At 53.0% G+C, this 19,558-nt stretch overlaps 8 protein-coding genes across 8 annotated transcripts; 6 read left to right on the top strand and 2 right to left on the bottom strand.

Moving 5' to 3' along the window:
• Nucleotides 1-768: 768 nt before the first annotated feature.
• Nucleotides 769-2,936, top strand: ITP1-5 (Itaconate transport protein; the record flags this gene model as incomplete). The annotated part of the gene is made up of 5 exons (XM_037320547.1): nt 769-1,293; nt 1,345-1,585; nt 1,678-1,746; nt 1,826-2,272; nt 2,335-2,936. The coding sequence occupies 5 exons, from the start codon at nt 769-771 to the stop codon at nt 2,934-2,936; spliced, it is 1,884 nt and encodes a 627-aa protein (XP_037181926.1).
• Nucleotides 2,937-3,928: 992 nt separating this feature from the next.
• Nucleotides 3,929-5,265, top strand: BFAT (Beta-phenylalanine transaminase; the record flags this gene model as incomplete). Its single annotated transcript, XM_037320546.1, has 2 exons — nt 3,929-4,417; nt 4,474-5,265. The coding sequence occupies 2 exons, from the start codon at nt 3,929-3,931 to the stop codon at nt 5,263-5,265; spliced, it is 1,281 nt and encodes a 426-aa protein (XP_037181923.1).
• Nucleotides 5,266-5,861: 596 nt separating this feature from the next.
• CGCA056_v005292 (putative isoaspartyl peptidase/L-asparaginase 3) lies at nt 5,862-6,857 on the top strand (the record flags this gene model as incomplete). Its single annotated transcript, XM_037320545.1, has 1 exon — nt 5,862-6,857. The coding sequence occupies one exon, from the start codon at nt 5,862-5,864 to the stop codon at nt 6,855-6,857; it is 996 nt and encodes a 331-aa protein (XP_037181924.1).
• A 401-nt stretch (nt 6,858-7,258) lies between these two features.
• Tannase lies at nt 7,259-9,052 on the bottom strand (the record flags this gene model as incomplete). The annotated part of the gene is made up of 1 exon (XM_037320544.1): nt 7,259-9,052. One exon carries the CDS (start codon nt 9,050-9,052, stop codon nt 7,259-7,261), a length of 1,794 nt encoding a protein of 597 aa, XP_037181921.1.
• Nucleotides 9,053-9,201: 149 nt separating this feature from the next.
• On the bottom strand, nt 9,202-9,616 carry CGCA056_v005290 (uncharacterized protein; the record flags this gene model as incomplete). Its single annotated transcript, XM_037320543.1, has 3 exons — nt 9,202-9,277; nt 9,384-9,485; nt 9,576-9,616. 3 exons carry the CDS (start codon nt 9,614-9,616, stop codon nt 9,202-9,204), a joined length of 219 nt encoding a protein of 72 aa, XP_037181922.1.
• Nucleotides 9,617-14,956: 5,340 nt separating this feature from the next.
• cctR-0 (Cyclochlorotine biosynthesis protein R) lies at nt 14,957-16,198 on the top strand (the record flags this gene model as incomplete). The annotated part of the gene is made up of 7 exons (XM_037320542.1): nt 14,957-15,212; nt 15,275-15,379; nt 15,458-15,555; nt 15,611-15,640; nt 15,693-15,807; nt 15,884-16,136; nt 16,195-16,198. The coding sequence occupies 7 exons, from the start codon at nt 14,957-14,959 to the stop codon at nt 16,196-16,198; spliced, it is 861 nt and encodes a 286-aa protein (XP_037180992.1).
• A 274-nt stretch (nt 16,199-16,472) lies between these two features.
• On the top strand, nt 16,473-17,825 carry SLC25A45 (Solute carrier family 25 member 45; the record flags this gene model as incomplete). Its single annotated transcript, XM_037320541.1, has 1 exon — nt 16,473-17,825. The coding sequence occupies one exon, from the start codon at nt 16,473-16,475 to the stop codon at nt 17,823-17,825; it is 1,353 nt and encodes a 450-aa protein (XP_037180991.1).
• Nucleotides 17,826-18,232: 407 nt separating this feature from the next.
• Nucleotides 18,233-19,466, top strand: andK-2 (Cytochrome P450 monooxygenase andK; the record flags this gene model as incomplete). Its single annotated transcript, XM_037320540.1, has 2 exons — nt 18,233-18,557; nt 18,613-19,466. The coding sequence occupies 2 exons, from the start codon at nt 18,233-18,235 to the stop codon at nt 19,464-19,466; spliced, it is 1,179 nt and encodes a 392-aa protein (XP_037180994.1).
• Nucleotides 19,467-19,558: the final 92 nt, after the last annotated feature.

Raw genomic sequence — 19,558 nt, 5'->3', positions numbered from 1 at the left:
AGCACGTCTTGTAATGTAACCGGTCCCATACCTCTGGTTTTACTTCAAGTCAAACAGGTCCAACGTTGGCTCCAGCGTCTGGCGTGCGTAATCGTCTCGACAGGATTTTAGCGACAGGAGGAAAACTCCGCGGGGTAAAGTTGACATTAGATATCGGCTCCTCTTGAGTGAAGAGAGGCAATATGGTGACCCCGAGCAAGGGTTGAGGCTCCGGTGTCTTTATTACCGCGCAGCTGAATGCAAGGTGGTGACACATGGCAGGCCGGCGAGTGGTTTTAAGCTTGGCGCATCACCCTTGAGCGTTTCACGCTTACTGACAGGCCAGCCAGTAGCGTAGCGTTACGAGCTGATTTGGGTAAAAGTCAATCACCCCAAGGCAGATTGATCCCGTCGGCCGTATGCACCCGCAAAACGAATTACAGCGGAAACTCTGATACTCTCGAATAGACTATTTTTGGGAACATTTGCCGGGCAGTGTCAGGCCTGTCTGCGTACTCCTTTACGTCGGCGACTGTTTGCCGTTGTGTAGGAGAGGCGTGGATACAGACGCCCGGGACTCAACAACAGCCGGTGTTAGTCTGAAATCGCCCGTCAGAGGTCTTGGCGGACGAGTTGATGATCTGTGTGTCGGGATTTCGAATCTTGGCTGAACGTTGAAAAGCAATCCAGACTTGTTATTTACACGGATCGCCTCACAAAACTCGGGGGTCGCGCAAGTCGTAGTCCTGGAACCCAATGTCCTCGAGACAGTCGGCATCTCTATTGACAATGGCAGCTGCTGGAAATGCGTCTCCTCGCACTCTGCAGCAGGGCATTCGCAGAAGCATATCTGCGGCTGCTTCGAGTGGTTTGCACCTGCTGACCAGCGAGACGGATCTCAACCAAGGCCGAGAACACGACGAACACATATCGCCGACGCGGGTCTCTGTGAGGGATCGCATGAGCCTCCGGTCTAGAAGTCCCGGATCCTCGAGTCTATCAGATCTGGATCCCTTCTTTGATCGAGCAATGTCACTGCCTTCCATTCGGGAGAGAGATAGTGACAACGACAGCCAGTTCCGCAATCCATTTGCAGACACGAAATCTGTGGCAGACACGCAAGCAGAAGATGCTCGGAATCCGTTCGACGATTCAAGTGCCGAGAACACACTGCAGGAGCAGTCTCCAGAGCCGCCCTATCACGTTTTCACCAAGAGGCAAAAGTGGTTTGTTATCGTCATTATAGGCACAGCGGGGTTGTTCTCTGGCCTATCGTCAAACATCTACTTTCCCTCGCTCGATGCCATCTCACGGGTAGGCCCTTTTGTACCTCGGATTTACGAACATTAGCTAACTTTAATATAGGATCTACATGTGAGCGCCGAGATGGTCTCGTTGACGATCACCTCCTATCTCATTATCCAAGGCATTTCGCCGCTCTTTTGGGGCTCTATCTCGGATGCCTTGGGGAGACGACCTATCTACATCGCCTCTTTTGCCGTCTACATCATTTCCAACATCGGTCTCAGCTTTTCGCCAAATTTCACCATTCTCATGGTTTTCAGAGGGTTGCAAGCGGCCGGCAGCGCTTCGACCGTCAGCATCGGTAAGCCCGACCCGAGGGCGATCAGCCTAAACCCACCAAACCTATTTTTAAAAGAAACCACACTCGTCATCAAGTTCTAACCACCACTGTAGGAAACGGTGTCATCCAGGATATCTCTCCTCTCGCGGAGCGGGGTGAGTTCATTAGTTTTTACCAGGCGAGTAAGTCGATGCCTCCTGTTTCATGCTCTGCAGTGAGTGGTTCGTGCTCGGAGTTGCTTACTCGGAGGTAATCTCGAAGTCCGAAACTTCAGCATAGCAGTTGGGCCTGTGCTCGGCGGTCTGCTCGCAAACTTCCTCGGTTTCCGATCCATCTTTGTCTTTCTTTTGATACTCTCTTCGGTGGTCACTATTGTGATTATCATATTTCTGCCCGAGACCATGCGAAGCATTGCCGGGAATGGCTCGCTCCGGCTGGGGGGTGTCTATAAGCCCCTGATACGCCTTGTTACAAAAGAGCCTGATTATCTAGAAGACCCGGAAGAGCCCCTTCCGCGGAAGAAGGTGACAGCTGCAACCTTCTTGGAGCCTTTGCGTCTGCTCGTACAGAGAGACATACTCATCAACCTCATATTCGGTGGTGTTGTTTACACCATCTGGAGCATGGTCACGTCGAGTACCACTGGTTTGTTCAAACAGCTTTTCAACCTAAATGAACTCCAGATTGGCTTGGCGTTTCTACCCAATGGTATGTTATACCAACGCTCCACTCTTGACAACTTACACGAAATCTGACTCACTCTTTCACAGGATTCGGAACTATCGTGGGCTCAGCCATAGCTGGAAAGCTAATGACACGAGATTACAAAGCAATAGAAGAGGCATACAAGGCATCCCATAACATGGAGAAGTCCGAAAAGCTGACAGCCAAGAACATGCCCGCCGACTTCCCGATAGAGCGAGCGCGTCTCCGTCGTTTGCCATGGGTCGTCGTCATATTCATCGCATCAACTGGTGCTTACGGCGTCTCGCTCAACTTTCCCTCCGCGACCTCATTGACAGGCTGGATCGCTGTTCCGCTTACACTACAGTTCTTCATCGCTGCGACGAGCAACGCTGTGTTCGCCCTCAATCAGACTCTCGTCACGGATTTGTGCCCCGGCAAAGGAGCAAGTGCTACAGCCATCAACAATCTCGTCCGATGCGGCCTAGGAGCGATTGGGGTGGCGTTCATAGAGCAGTTCATCGCTTCAACAGGACCTGGGGCCGCGTTTCTTGGACTTGCACTTGTCATGGTTGTCGTTGGGCCGTTGGCGGTTGTTCATTGGTACTGGGGCCAACAATGGAGAGCTGCAAGAATTCAGGCGAAAGAGATGACAGAGACCGAGAAAGAGGCAGGGCGTTCGGGTTAAAAAGTCCCCTCCGAGACTATGACGCTCGTCAGCATTTACAATCGTTCAAAAACCCAGCATACGCTCCAGATTACGGAGCCTACATACATGTTTGCATTATTGGGAAAGGGATAAATAGACAAAAGCATGAGAATCTCCTCGGTTGTGATGAACTTCATGCAACTGCTACTCATAGCCAAGGCATTTCAAGATACATGCGACAGTCTAGCAGATCAAACGCTGATCATGTTTATCTATATTCTTTGGGAGCCCAACCATCCAATTCGTGAAAGCTCGCGCCACTGTTCATGCTTCGCGAGATACCTCCGAAGTATCGCCTTGCTTTCCGCAGCAGTTTCGTCACCAGCCAACTATCGCATTGTACCCAAGGCAGTGGTTACGACTCGCAACGTAAGTGGAGCTGGCTCTATTTTCAGACAAGAATCCCCAGGCAAAATCTGTCTTTGGTCTGGCGAATCAACGTAGCTCGAAATGCTGATGACTACACGAGCGCTGATCCGATTTCCGCCCCGCAGTCGACCTGATCAGGGGTCAGCGTCTTGTTCTGAAAGAACCTAAATAGCTGTCAGTTCGTCGCAACCACTGGTAAATCTTCAACTGACATTTGATCCCATCAATCGGACTGATTCCTTTCGTGCCTTAGTCAGGACTCACCCAAAGTTCGGCTTTCGGTTCTGGTTCTTTCCCGATCAATCGGCCGGGCCGACCCCGGACTCGGCTTACCGCTGGCATGCATACCCGAGCGGGGTTCGTCTTATCAGCAACGCGATTGACATTTCTATTAGACGGCCGGCACGCCGATGGTGCTCCGGGGTGAGATATCGCAATGATAGTTATCCTCGGAAGACTTGAGCTCACCAGTATATATTTCGTTGCTTCATCCTGCAAATTAGCACAGCTCTTGGCGACTTTCCACAGCTGAGAACTCCGATCCATCATCCCACCGTCCCAAGTCTTTATTGTGTCTTTATTCGGGATACTCGCAATTCATTATGACGGCTCCCGAAGTTTATGCCGCGGACGTGAGTTCCAAAGCTATCAAGATTCAACAGCAACTTGCCCAGTGCCTCGACAAATACGTTTCAGACAACCAAAAGTCACTGCAATGCAACAAGGAGGCATCCGTTTCCTTGCCAGGAGGAACAACCCGCTCTGTTCTTTACTATGAACCCTTCCCACTGGCGTTTTCGGGAGGTCACGGTTGTCATCTAACATCCATGGATGGGGAGGAGTACCTCGACTTTCTCTCTGAGTACTGCGCTGGCATGTTTGGCCACTCACACCCAGACATCATTGCCGCAATTGAGAGTGTTACCAAGTCAGGGTTTACTCTCGGTGGACCAGGACCTAAAGAGGGCGAACTGGGAAAGTTGCTTGTGGACCGGTTTCCAAGTATCGACGCCATCAGGTTCTGTAACTCAGGTACAGAGGCTAACACCATGGCTATTGCTACTGCTCTGCACTTTATTGGGAGGAAGAAGGTAATAACTCTTTCAATCCCTACAAGACTTCGGGACTTTGTTAACAATTTCATCAGATTTTGGTTTTCGAAAATGGCTATCACGGCGGCACACTAGCCTTCACGCCAGGAAACCCGTTGATTCTCCCTCATGACTTCGTGCAAGGTCGATACAACGACATTGAGTACACCCGCCCTCTCATCACCGAAGAACTCGGCATCATTATCGTCGAGCCGCTGCAAGGCGCAGCCGGCATGTTCGCTGGAACGAAGGAATTCCTCCAGTTTCTCAGAGACGAGGCCACCCGCGTCGGCGCTATCTTGATCTTTGACGAAGTCATTACCTCGCGCCTCAACTACGGCGGTCTGCAAGAAATCCACGGAATTGTTCCCGACATGACGACAATCGGCAAGCACTTTGGAGGCGGCTTCTCCTTCGGTGCCTTTGGCGGAAAGAAGGAGATCATGGACCTGTACGACCCGTCGTCTCCCACGAGCCTGCATCACTCCGGCACCTGGAACAATAACAAATTCTCCATAACGGCAGGTGTTGCTGCGACGAAGCTTCTTTCGAGAGAAGCTCTCGATAAGAACAATGACCTTGGCAACAAGCTGAGGGACGGACTTGGCGCTCTTTTCAAGGCCAAGGATGAGTCGATACTTACTCTGAGTGGGTTCGGCAGTGTCATTGGAGTGCACTTCAACGGACCCTCGGCAGATAACCTGCGAGACTTGTTTTTCTTTTACATGCTGAGCAAGAGGATTTACGTCGGTCGTCGGGGTTTCCTTGCGCTGAACATTACCCACGAGGAGGAACATATCAACAGAGTGTTGGAAGTGGCGAAAGAATTTTGTGACGAAGTGTTGTAGGAGCGATTATATCGTCTCAAGTGCAATGAACCGTGTCCACTTGTAACTCATTGTGTTGATGATACCTGACTCGGGATGAAGTAGCAAGCTTACCCGTAATCTGATAAGACTTTTTCGGGCCTGGCATTGAATAAAATGACAGGTGACCCGCCATGCCCTTGCTCGAAATACCGATTTCCGGAGTCTTGACGGTGGTGCTCAGAGAGGAAGGTTGATAAGATGCAGGATCAAGGTCTCTTGGCGGGCTCAGAGTAACGTGGTAACCCCTTCGATCCCTGTTTATCGCAGCATATCAGCCTACCGCGCGGGGTAAACAGTGCCGAAGCGGCGCACGGCATCCGTGCTCTTAAGGACGCCTCGCCAACCAATTCAAACACTCATCCCTCACACCATCCTCAATCAGTCTGACGGAACGCAATTCGTCCGACTTCATTCACCTCCGCCCTAGGTTGTCCGACTGGTTTCCGGCTCTCCTCCGGCCGTCATCCACAATGCCGGACACCCGGCCCCGCCGCATGGCCCCACTCATCCAGCTCATCGCACTCCTCTCCCTTCATCCCGGCCATGTCTTCGGTCAATCCTCCCCGGGATTCCCCATGGTCATCAACACATGGGGCGGACCCTTCACTGCTGCCACCGACGCCGCGTACCAGGCGCTCTTGAAGCCGGGCACCTCGGCCCTCGACGCTGTCGAGATCGGCTGCGCGACCTGCGAAGCCAATCAGTGCGACGGCAGCGTCGGTTTCGGAGGGTCCCCGGGCGAGAACTGCGAGACGACTCTCGACGCCATGATCATGGATGGAGTAACCATGAAATCCGGCTCCGTCGCCGCCCTCCGCCGCGTCAAGAATGCGATTGGAGTGGCCCGCCATGTGCTCGAGTACACTTCGCACACCATGCTGGCCGGCGACTTCGCGACGGAGTTTGCCATCGAGAATGGCTTCACCGCGGAGACCCTATCAACTGAGGCATCCACCGAAAGATGTGCTGAATGGAAGAAGGGCAACTGCCAGTCAAACTATAGACAGAACGTCACCCCAGATCCAAAGACTGCGTGCGGCCCGTACACGCCCGTTGAGCTCGACTCCAGCTCTCCAGACTACTTCAACCTCATCGCGCCGAACTCCGCCCAAGCCTCTCACGACACCATCTCCATGACAGCCATCGACGCGAATGGAATCATGGCGGCGGGTACGTCGACGAACGGCGCTTCGTTCAAGGTTCCTGGGCGCGTGGGCGATGGGCCTATCACTGGCTCCGGCTCGTATGTTGACGGTGATGTCGGGGCTTGCGGCGCTACGGGTGATGGCGACATCATGATGAGGTTCCTGCCGTGTTATCAGGCTGTCGAGAGCATGAGGAGGGGCATGACCCCGGAGGAAGCAGCGCGAGATGCCGTCGTTCGCATGGTCAAGAAGTACCCGGCAGTATCAGCTGGCATCGTGGTGGTCAACAACAAGGGCGAGCATGCAGGGGCAGGTTCGGGTTGGACTTTCACCTATGCATACAGAGGCGGGACGATGAATGCGACGCAGGTTGTTACTGTGCCTCCGGTCGTTGTCGGTCGATCATTAACGGTCCAGATGCCTTAGAAAACAATTTGGTGCGAGATTTTACACACCTTTACTGATAATGAATACTGTTATCTTCGTGTATGTGAATTCCATAAACCATGTCAAACGTATTTGGTCCACTTCCTTGGCGTCGACAATCTCGCGTCACACCAAACAGACACGTTCATTGAGACTGCAACATTGGTCTTTTCTAAAAGATTTCGGGTGTCAGACTGGATCTGATTTATATACATCGCCATGAGACTCGGAGAGAGCCCTAAAGGTAAGGCTACCAAATGTACAAGTAGAAATGCAAAGCCATCCCAGATACTATCCACAAACAACTTCTATCTCAACACAGTCACCACCCTCGTGGCAACTTCACGCTTTTTCAACAATGAGAAAATCGGTTTGGTGTAGACTCAAGCGACAAGAGACGCTCAGTAGACGGGGACCTTGAAGGCGGGGAAGGTGTATGTCCAGCTATCAATGGACTTGGCGTCGTTGACGCAGTCAAAGTCGGAGCTGTTGCCCTTCCAGAGAGGGCGCGAGGGCCACTGGCAGAGCATCTGGGTCTCGCCGGCGTTGACGTTGGTGGAAGAGGTGACGGTGGCGTTGAGGCGGTCGGGCTTGTTACCGTTCTCGACCCAGTCGATCATGATGTTCATGTTGTTCTGGGGGTAGGGGCCGGGCTGGAGGCTGTTGGTGCCGCAGTGGCCGGCGCCGGGGACCAGGTAGAACTGGTACCAGTCCTGGAGAGCCTGCTGGGCGGCCTCGTCGGTCGCGTTGGGGTACATGATGGAGCGGACGGACTGCCAGTAGTGGACGGAGGAGGCGGCGGGGATGGAGGAGTCGGACTCGCCGTGGTAGTGGAGGAGCTTGCCGCCGGAGGACTGGAAGGTGCTCAGGTCGGGATAGGTGGTCTGGAGGGTGTCGTAGTAGCGCAGGAAGCCGGTGTTGATCCAGTCGACGAGGGTGTCGTAGGTGACGTTGTTCATATCGGAGAGGTTGTCGAGCTCGAGGAGCTGGATGAAGCGGGTGACGTACTCGCCGCCGGTGGAAGGGATGGAGAGCTCCCAGGCGCCGGTGTCAGAGTTGTAGACAGTAGCAGCGTCGCCGAGCTCGGAGCCGATCTGCCAAGAGAGGTAGGCGCGCTCGCCAGCGGAGTTGAAGATGCCGTCGTAAATGGCTTGGGCAACGGCGACACCCTCAGCGGAGACGGAGCCGTTCTGGGCGGGCTGGTAGCTGGTGGTGCTGCCGGCGGCCTGTCTCTTGTTGAGACCTCTCTTGTTGAAGCCGAAGCCGAGAGAGGTACTGTTCTTCTCAGCACAGTAGTAGGACTCGCCGATGACGGATTTCAGGTCGAAGTTAAGCTTGCAAAGGTCGGTACGGGAGATGACGCCATCGGTTCTTCCATCAAGAGAATCGCAGGCGGCGATGGTAGCGTTGACGATCTTGGCCAACTCGCAGGGAGGGGGCAGGTAGTCCTGAACATGCTCAACGGCAGAGGAGTAGACGTGGAGGACCTGCTGGTGGGCAAAGCGGAAAGCAGGGGCACCGGCAATGACACCGTCGTACTCCTCACCCCAGCGCTGGACCTGAGACATACCCTCACGACCACCGTCGGAGCAGCCCTCGTAGTAAGTGTAGACCTTCTGGTCATCGACCAAGCTGTAAAAGGTCTTGGAAACGGCCTTGCCGACCTGGGTCATCTCGCCCAGGGCCTGGTAGCCGAACATGTGGGTTGCATCCCAGTTGATGGAGCCGTTGCCGTAGAGAACCTGCGACATGTAGTCGTTGTTGAAGGCGTCGTATCCGGCGTCGGTGGCACCGGAAGCGGCGCCGTAGGCCAGACCGCCGGTGGCGTCGCTGGAGAGGGAGTAGCCACCTCCTCCGGCAACGTAGAAACGGTTCTTGAAGTCGTCGGGGCTGGGGAAGGCGTACTTGAGGACGACCTTGTCGCCGTGGCCGGTGTGGGTGTAGTGGACCGTCACGTTGCAGTAGCTGTAAGTGGCCGAGCTGCCGGAGGAAGCTCCACCCATGCCGCCGCCGCCGGTGGTGGCGTTGTAAACCACGGCCGCAGTGACGGTGGAAGGAAGAAGGTCGACTCCGAGAAGAGTGCCGTTCGCGGGGAGGGCGTTCTGGACGTTCTCGACGGTGCAGAGATCGGTGAGGGAAGCCGCGTTAGCAGCAGCCGCGAGGGCGCGGACAGCCGCCTTGGAGAGTTGAGGCATGTTGGTGAAGTTGAGATGGAAACGCCCTAGGATTATGGTTGAAACGAATGTGGATGGAGAGAAAGGGAAACAACCTGAGGTGGTGAAAAGCTTCAAGACCAGAAACACAAAGTTGGGACGACTGCTTTTATAAACATGCTCGTCGTTATTCAACCCTCGACGACGATGTCGCTGTCCGACAGTCCCCGTCGCATTGCGATCGAGAACATCCCCCCCACACATGTCCCGTAGGTACGCCTCATACACCTGTCCCAGCATCTGAAAGGTTAGCGTACTACTTGCGGGGCTTGGCTATATGGGAAGCCCCGCAAGAACCGCACTAACCTTTCAGATGCTTGGACAGGTGTAGTGCAGAGGCGCAGTAGGGCCGTGATCTGGAGCTCTCGCATCGGCCCCAGTTGGCCCGGTAGACATGATGGGGGCCGAGGAGCCCCTATGTCGGTAAGCTCCGTCCACGTCAGCCACGATGAACGGGAATGCCATATTGGCTGGTAAGGCTGGCAGGCTAGGAGTCGGGACGAACCTGGCTCGTGTGGAGACCCGTCTTTCCATTTGCCGGGACATGTTCCTTGCATTGAAATGTCTGATTTAGCACCTCGGGTACAACATCAGAAGACCGGGGTGCCACGTAACTCTGGTCCTGTACAATCTTCTGCGCTGTCTTTGTGGCAGTAACGCGTTACGCGTCTGCCCTTAGGGCCCTCAGCCATGTGTCTTACTTTGAGCCCTCTCAGAGGATAGCTCACGAGCAAGCTTCAACGGAATGATCTCACTACGCCCAAGTTCTACCCCAGCGGAAAGTTTTCTCCCCACAAATCACGCGGCATCCATGCCCGGAGAGCTTTTGGCCTTGGGGGCTAGAGCTTAAACCGAGTCAAGCTTGAGCAAGATAGTATACTAAGGTCGTAACCATTTTGTGGCGTAGATCACGGCGTAACGTGATGACGGTGCACTGTTCAAGTACACGATAGCCACAACAAACTCCCGAGCCAACATTGACCGCAGAAGTTTTCCTTCTCGGTGGAGCATCCTACACAGTTTCCTGTCTCTCGGATCCGAGAAACCCTCTTGTTTACGCTCTTCAGGTAAAATAGAGGATGCCTACGTGAGCCTTAAGATGAGTCGTGAGTCGTAAGCTTTTGTACAGCAGAGCCCTTCCTTCGGGACAACCCCACAAGAAGAAAGGTCTGGAAAGGGGCTTTTACGCCCATTACGACTTCGCGCTCTGCAGAAGCTCGACATGTATGGTCTTCGCCGCACCAAGTCTGCGGCCGATTCGGCACCGCCTTCGGGTTGTGGGCGTCGGTGAGCTCATGAACTGTCATCCACCGAGTAATTCTGCTCGCCTCTCCTGAGAATGTTCCGGTCTTCCAAGGCGGGTCATGCCGTCTTTCATCAAAATAGAGCTCAAAGTCGAAGAAAGACGGGGCCGCCGAGGACCCGCCCTTCCTCCGGTGGCAGAGAGTTAAATCCCATAGTGGGGCTAGTCCGAGGTGACATCGGAATCGTTGCCGATCATGAAGTGGGGTCTTCCCGAGCCTCTGAGCCAGTGACAATGCTTATTTACGGGCTGTGTCGGTAGGTTAACGAGACTGTAGGCGATTTGTACCACGCGGACGAACCGTAAGACGAGTCTCTACGAGTATGTATTTGATATAGGAAGCTTATTTTGGTAGTCAAAAGTTCGAACTTGTCGTCCTGATTATGGTAAGTCTCGCCTGCGAAACAGAATTCCACCGGCGCACAGCAGTCAGCTTGGTCCAACCTCCTTCAGAGCCCCTTTGACATCTTCTGAGCTTGGTGCCGAGCAGCTCATGACGTGTCGTGGTCGCCGATAAACTTGCCCAGGATACAACTTCCGAATGAGGTCAAGTATGGATGGATAGGTTGGAGCTGAATTTGGATACAATTGGGGCAGATGCATGAACGCAGTTCCAGACCGGAAGTTGCAACCATATTAAAGAAAATGACAGAGGCGGCGATGATGAGTGATCGACGCCGTCGCCCTTCAAATGAAGAACGTCCGTCGATGAAGGCGTGAGACTTCAATGTTCACAAATACTTCACAGAACGAGTTGATGCCGGCAGGAGAATGATGTCTTGTCTCGTGCAGAATCTCTCCTTCACGGTTCGTACACCTCAGTCGCGAGGTGTGAAATTTCGTGACTTGTACTGTCACTTGATGCCAGGCATGTGAGCACTCAGCAAGACCGCTCTGCGACGGCTACACAGATGCGAATAGGAGCTTAGGTCAACGACCACGCGCATTCTCCTATCTCTGAGCCAATCTTCATGTCTATTGGGAAGAATATGCAACGGAGTCAGAAGAAGGCCTGCTGAGACAGCATACCTACACATATGAAGTAGAATCAATCCAATAAAATACGCCTTGCGCAAAACAACGTGCGGGCTTTCAGTCGCGGACATGCATTTGGCTTGAAGTCGAATTCATCGCTGGAACCACGAAAGCTCGATTCTGAGAACACCACTTAAAGATAAAGAGGGTTGATAGCACCAAGTAAATCAAGGTAATACAGCAAATCATGTGATCACTGATATCCTGATGGGTCGGATCAAACCAACAGTTCATGGTGGATGCTGCGGTACCAACGAACTGCCCCGGTAAAGGCGGCTGCGTGAGAATGGAGCTTCGTGGCTGCAGGCGCTTCACCCGAGCACCTCCCACATTCCACCGACTCGACATAAGTGCTTGCTTCGAAATTCGAAGGTCCATTTTTGTATTTGAGGCACGGTATTACACTGCACAGCCGTGATTGTGCGATAAGGTGCCAAGCACGCAAGTGACCCTTCAAAGTCGTGACTGACGTTTTCTCACATGCCTGAACCTTCTTGCTAGCAAACTGAAGACTTACACCTTCCATCTCTGAGTTTTTTAACGTAAAAAGAAGCAAAATCACTTGGAATATTGCAGCTCCCGATCCAGTTGTCCTCGTATTGAATACGGAGATGGCATAGAGGGCTCCGGAGCTTCATCGTAACAACCTCGGTTATTTGAGGAGCCCCTTTGGGCTGAGTGTGCCAACAGGTATGAGTCAGAGATTTCGGAGAATTCATGCACCATAGTACTTGAACTGGCTGTACGGATAACGCTTCCAAGCAAAAGACTCCCGCTTTATCGCAAGCACGGAACTTGCCTCCCCAGCACATCACAGGTTTTGCACTTTTAAATTATCCGCCAAAGGCTTGAACTTCCATAAGCTTTGAGCAGCGTCAATAGGCACGTGAATGTGGGAGAATCTCTCTGCTTTCAGTGTACATCTTTGTGCGCCAAAGAGACCATGAGGGCCCCAGCTGTGATTCAGGGGTAATTTGAGTGGTGGCCAAAGTCCCAGACATGCTGGTCGCATTACTTTGACTACGCCCTATGCGCCACACCAGCGGTTCTCAGTCCTCGTCACAACTCAGAGCCATGGTCTTGTCGAATTCTCGCATTAATTACAATGCAGCTCCATGGATCAGTTGCGCATTTTGCAGCTTGTTGGTGGTGTCCCGGGCTCTCGGGTCGTCTGCGCCGTGTTGGTGAATCCCCGCCTGTAGGTTTGCTGCCAAGAGCAAACACACTCGATCCTTCACGGACACCTTGGCCCATGTGATGTCTGCAGGACATGCATCATCCCTGGGGAGCATAACACCATCGCGACCAAGCTCATAAGCTGCAAGATACTGCACTTTTATCAGTCGCCAGAGTGGATAAAGATCTCGATCACCAGGTTATATTTGCCCCGGTTCAACGACAGAAGCTGTTGAGCGGGAAACAATCAATCCCGAAGGCTGGGGAACACACGGCACCAGACTCATTTCCAAAGTCTCAGCTATAGGAAAGGCTTGATTGGTACTTAGTCAAGATGAGTGGTGTGCCCCTCTAACAAGCTGGATGACGGACTTTCAGGGGGTGAGAGGCATCGACGCTCTCTGTATGAGCTGTCGGAATCTCAGATTATCAGTGTCTGGACCGGCCGAATGTACGAAAGAGGAAGGTAGAAGGCCTCTTATTCGGCCCAAGCAGGCGTCGCGGTGCACTTGTCTTAAAACTATGACATGCAGATCTAATAACGCCCGTACTCACGGGAGACCGACAGCTAAAAGACCGGAAAAGGCTCCTCGCAGAACGATCATGTTTGTATCAATGATATAAATATTGGTAGCAATCCCATCAAATTGACTCTTTGGAGGCTGCAAATCTTTGAAGACACTTCTTTGCACAGCAAACCTCAAGCCTCCACCGCAAAATCAAGCTTCGTTCCATCCCATTCTACCTCTTTGTACTTTCAGCGATGCAGCTCATTCGAGTGATCATTACCTTGGGTGCCCTCGCTGCCCCTAGTCTTGCGGCACCCATCGACTCGAAGACCGATGTCAAGCCCCGATGGTTCGACCTCAGCCCCTCAATTGCCTCTTTCGGTGACGAAGGTCCGGTCGAGGACGCGGATGCTGGTACTTCTGACGAGGCAGCGGAAGCCAAGCGCAGATGGTTTGACCTGAGCCCTTCCATTGCCTCCTTTGGCGATGAGGGCCCGGTTGAAGATGCCGACGCCACTGAAGGTACCGAAGAGGCTGAAGCCAAGCGTAGATGGTTCGACTTGAGCCCGTCCATTGCCTCTTTTGGCGATGAAGGTCCGGTTGAGGATTCTGAGGCCGCTGAAGCTATCACCGAGTAAAGTAGGTCATCTGCTTTACCTCACAAAATCTGAGCTGTAAGTCTGACTGATATTCTGATAGTTTACTCAAAGGACGCGAATTACACAAGCCGCAACATGTCAAGACAGACTGTATGGACCTGGACGCCACAGTTTTATGGTGTCGCGGAAAATCGGCGGCTCGAAGGATGCATGGCGGGCTGAGTTAGTAGTTGGGCTTAGACAACTGTTCCATGAGATACCTGACCAATAATTCACTCGTTCCTGATAAAAGGCCTTCTAAAGTGTGATTTTGCGTGCCTCAAGATTGCAAGGTGCTAACAGATACCGCCATACTGTATCATTGAATCGTTGTCTACATCTCAAACGCTTCCCATCCACGTAGATCCATGCATTCCACTCACTCTTACCAAAGGCCTCAACCTTTCTAGAACCTTTCTAGGAGAAATCAACATCACAGATGATATTGTTATTTCCAAGCATATACCTCATGCCCATGTTCATAATTCGATATTGATCTCTTGCCTCATGTACAACGAGCCTCTGGACTTTCAGTTGCCATGCCCAGCGGTGGAGTCACCTTCCTCTTTTGCCTACGATTATGATTCCAAATGTCGTGATGAACAGCGGCACAGCTTTCCCCGCTTCCGTTGGAACTGGGATGCCCTCCAGCCATGATGGGCACAGAGGCTGTGCACCCTTAGCTGCTAAGCTGTAAATGGCTTCGTTAGCAGATGGTGCTGATCGAACAGACAGTTGCAAGTAAGTTTGGTCACCGAGTCTTCCAGGATACCCCACGCAATTTACCAACCTACCGGGTTCTGGAAACGATTGCGACGAGGTGGCGTATCTCAAACCTCGTCGGATGGCCCCTTTAGGAATGTACCCTCTTATCTGTTTGCTTGTTGTTGGAACCAACAAGACCTTGCGAACGTAGCCCGGTTTCCTGCAATTTCCCAAAAGTTGGAAGTTTGCTCTAGTCCCGCCGAAGGATTGAGGCGATGTCTTTGCGGGCGGTTGTAGCAAACATCTTCATCGGTCGATTGAGAGGTTGAATGTCAGGGCCGACTTGCGCCATCATCGCGGGGGTGTCGCAAGACCACTGAAGCTGTCCTACCCTTCTTTATTAGCCTTCTGTCTCTGTATATCAGAGAAACCTTACATGTCACACTGTCACGCCTCGATTGTCGTTGAAAACCTTTCAAACTTGCGTTTTTGGCCTTCATAGCACCCTTCGTCTTTCACCATGGGATCAGGCAAGCCTGAATCTAGCAGCTACAAGCTGTTGTCAGATGACGAGAGTTCGGTCGACAATGGCCACGTTTGCAGCCGGTGCGAATCCTCTATTTCGGACGATCGGGCCTGGAGGTCATTCTCGGCTTTGAAGCTTGTTCTGGCTTTTGTCTTGTGCCAAGTGCCCATTCTGCTTTTCAGCTTCGCGGTCTTCCGGTACATCCTTCAAAGCAACGAGAGAGGTAGCGACACGTACGACAAGAATGATTGTGAGTATCTTCATTTTGATGCTCAGCCTTCGTTATCGTCAGTCTAACGTCAAGCCTGGTAGACCTTGCATTCGAAACGTACAACGCGACCGGGACTCCGTACAGCATTGTCGACGCAGCGGATCCGTCGAAAGACGCGGACAAATTCTGGAATGATTTGAAGAGGTGTAGGAGCCCCCTGAGGAAATTAAATCCGCCATCATGACACTGAGCTGGACTTTGAACTCACGTCTCTTTTTCTTCAGACACCGGTATCATTACTGTAGACGACGCGTGGGCGGAGAGCAATAATCTCCCGCCCACTGTCAAATACACTCATGACCCGCAACTCCGAGTTTATCAAGTAGGCTACCATCTTCTTCTCTCTCACGAATGTGTAATAGCTAACCGTAACTCAGGTGAATGTCTTCCACTCTCTCCATTGCTTGGTATGAAGACTAAAGTTTTCCGATGGCCTTACTATAAAGCTAATGAAGGCAGTACCGCATCCGAAACAGACTGATCTCGAATGTGCCGATGGAAAAGTGGCCGCGCAATGACATCCACACAATGCATTGCGTGGACCATCTGAGAGAGGAGATTATGTGCAACGTCGGTAAGTGCATTTTTCTAGCCTTCACGAGATCTTCGACAATTCTTTCACGAAGATGTAGTCTGATCAAATCTCACAGACGTTTCGATGTCGGGGTCAAACGAGTTTGTTGCTTTCAATAATCACAACCATGACCGGAAGTGTCGAGACTTGGCCGCGGTGCAAAGGTGGGCCCAGGAACATACTTGGCTTGGCTATAAGGATTACCTTGAAGGTGTCATTGGATACGACGCCAATGAGGCCGAGCGAGTTAATATGGCACTTGCAGGAAAGGGTCAGTGGAACAAGGCGAACAGCACCCACAACAAGGAGACCGGGAAGATTGAAGCTTGGTTTGAGGATCACGAAATCTCCAGCGGACATTAGTTAATCCATTTTTAGATTTAATAGCTGAACGCTATGTCGAGCTTGAAATTTGAAGTATTTTGCGGTATCAGTCGAACTCATCCAGATGGATCGAACTCTTCAAGGAGAGAGAGACCCAACCCTTGCACAACCTAATGTGGAGCATGACCACGCATAACCTTATGCAAATTTCTACGTCATGCGCTTAGTCATCACAAATCCGATCGCAACCGACGCCAAGTTCTGTCGATTTGAACCCTCGCTCCAGAAACACGGACTTCGCCGGCAAAGGGAATGATGATTCGCAGTTGTAGCAACAAACAATGACGAGGCGTCGCGATGACGACACCACCACCTACGACCCATACACCGGCCTGCTGCCCGTCCTCCCGCCGGACGCGCAGCTCCCGGACAAGAACCCGCGCAGCAACGCCGCGACCGCGGCATCGGCAGCCGGCGTCCGCGCCCTGAGCGCCCAGGTCGTCGCCTTCTACTTCCGTGCCCCGGTCAAGGCCTTCTTCCGCACCCGCGTCGACTACCTCGCCTACGCCCGCAGTGTGCACCAGGCGCAGACCGAGCTCCTTGCGCAGGCTGCTGCAAAGGAAGGCGGCTCACGGCTTCATCTCGGGCTGCGCCAGGCATGGTTCTACCTGAGGGGTACGACGCCCGGTGTCCTCACCTCCGCTGTCAAGCAACATGGCTGGGGCGTTCTCCCGCATCAGGTACTGCCGCCGCTCATCGCGAACGTCGGCGTCGGAGCGGTGCTGTATACCAGCTACCTCACGATCCTGGGAGCCCTTCATGAGCCGAGCAGCAAGTCAAGAAAGACGGTCTACCCTCCGCCGCAGCCTTACCAAACGTTCACGGCGGGATTGCTCGCTGGAGGCCTGCAGAGCTTTGTCGCTGCGCCCTTGGATGCCATCCAAGCGAGGTATGACCATCGGGATCTCATGACTGGTCAGGGAGGGAAGCCAAAGAGCATGTGGACCTTTAGCGCGGAAAAGCTGAGGGAAATCGGACCGCGGGGTATCTTTGCAGGCTGGGGCTTGTCTCTCACCAAGGACAGTCTGGGAAGTGCCATTTTCTTCAGCGTTTTCGAATACGTAAAGGCACAGGGCTACTACAAGTTTGTGTCCTGGTATTACGGCGGGTTGGAAGAGCACATAGTCGACTTCATGGCCCAGAAGCGACCAACGACCAAGGAAGCCCTTGGGGAGAACAACCAACCACTCATCATCCGCCCTCACTACGCCATCGAGCCAGCGTTTCTTCTACTCGCCGGCATCACCGCCTCAATCACCCAACAAGTCGTCCTTCACCCATTAACGCATGTGCAAGTAGAGCATTGGGATCGATTAGAAGAACTAGACGCCAAAGCCGCCAAACTCCGAGAACTTAAGGGCGCAGACCCAAACCATCAGAAACAGGGCTGGAGGATGTTCAGGGCCTACTATCGCGCGTATCAAGAAACGTGGTCGGAATGTTGCTTGGAGGCGCAAAAGGAAGGGCTGAGCATGCGGCGATGGCTGTGGCGCGGTTTCTGGTGGAACACGATTCGCCAGGTGCCGAGCACCAGCGCAGGGTTGATCATTTTCGAGTTGGTGCGGCGCAAGTACGGGCTGGGCAACGAGGAGGTTCGGATCATGGGCGACGGGTACGATATCCTACTAAACTAGAACATTTGGCGGGGAGCGGCGTGCGAGGCGTTTGTGAGACTATGTCGACGATTCTCGACTCTGTTACTGCTTCTGAAAGTGTGTACCACATAGACCAAGAGATTATTTTCCTCTCTTCATGTAGGTGCTCGCCGAGGAGAAATGTGATCTTAAGGCTCGGTTTGATGCCGAGACCGGGTAATCATTTCCAGCTTGCTGCATGGCTGCATGTTGGGCTGATGCGATCAATAAGGTTGCGGCGTTTGCGTCGGACAACCTGGGGAAGTGGAGAACTGTGGTTCATCGGATGACGTCGAAGGGTTGGGCAGCTTTTAGGTTCTGGAAGAGCAACGGGCCCCTCACTTTGTTCTGACAACAACCTCAAAGTATTGGATTACTGAGAGGCTGCTAGGATCGAACAATTCACGATGGCAAACATACCTGCATCCGACAATGTTGTGCGCGTGAAGTTGATCGACACGTCCACCGCCATGGTCGGGGACATGACCGCCTTCGCTAGGCCAGTGGTAGCGGGGCATGAGGTCATCAACTTCTGTTCACTGGCTTTTCTTCTCGAGAATGAAAAGTTGGGAAAGAAGGCACTATTCGACTTGGGCACGCGCAAGGATTACTGGAAGCTGCCCAAGGCCGTGCTCCAGCTGATCGGGAAAGGATGTGTGATTTTCGGCATGAGAGTTGATGAGGGCATTGATGAAGTGCTCACGAAGGGGGGCGTTGACTTGAACACTATTGGTAAGTATCAGAAGCCATGAGAAAATCATGCGACTAGATATTTACTCGGAAACAGACAGCTGTATTTGGTCGCATGCTCATTTTGACCATCGCGGTGACATGGCCCTATTCCCCAAATCTACGAAGCTGGTCATGGGTCCCGGGTATCTTTCTGATAAAGAAAGACCTGGAGGAGTCGGTGATCCAGAGGCCGCGGCAGAGTTCGACGGCAGGCCGCTGGAGGAAGCGAGATTTGACAGCGGCTTGATGATTGGAAAGTTCAGGGCTCAGGACTTCTTTGGTGACGGGTCGCTCTACCTTCTTGACGCCCCTGGTCACCAGCCAGAGCACATTTGTGCACTCGCACGAACGACTCCATCCTCAGCACCAGGCGGGGCATCTTTCGTGTTCTTGGGCGGCGACATCTGCCACTTTGCGGGCGTCTTCCGCCCAACGGCAGATACGCCGCTACCGAAGGAAATCCCCGCAAGCGCTATCTCGCTCCGCAATGACTGGGCTTCGAGATCGGTTTGCCCGTGCTCCTTCTTCACCCCTCATCACCCTCGTGCGAAGGATGAAGACTCCGCTCGCACCTCCTCGTGGTACAATCTCCCTGATGGCGGGCATGTATACACGGATTTCGAGAAAGCATCCGCCTCGGTGTCGAGAATGAGTGAGCTTGACACGAGAGATGATGTGATGGTCTGCCTTGCTCACGACGCAAGCTTACTCGATGTCCTGCCTGTTTTCAACAAGGATCCTACGAGAGACATCAATGACTGGAAGAAGGAGGGCTGGAAGGCAACCACGTATTGGAGCTGGTTGAACGAGGTGGCCGTTGACGGGAAAAAGCCCCGAGAACCCGTTGTGGACGGTTTCTGGAAGGATGGGAAGCAATGGGACTTCGAGGCGTATAAGTCTGCTCTTTGAAGGAGGGCTTTGCGCCGTACGAATCAATCTTCCGTAATTAATTTTACTGCATTCACGGATTGGAGAGATGGTAGAGAATTCGATCGTTATTC

Source organism: Colletotrichum aenigma (assembly GCF_013390185.1).
Source record: "Colletotrichum aenigma strain Cg56 chromosome Unknown KSG_Cg56_contig03, whole genome shotgun sequence".
In the NCBI taxonomy this organism is placed as follows: Eukaryota; Fungi; Ascomycota; class Sordariomycetes; order Glomerellales; family Glomerellaceae; genus Colletotrichum; species Colletotrichum aenigma.
This window is presented reverse-complemented; position numbering and strand designations above follow the sequence as displayed.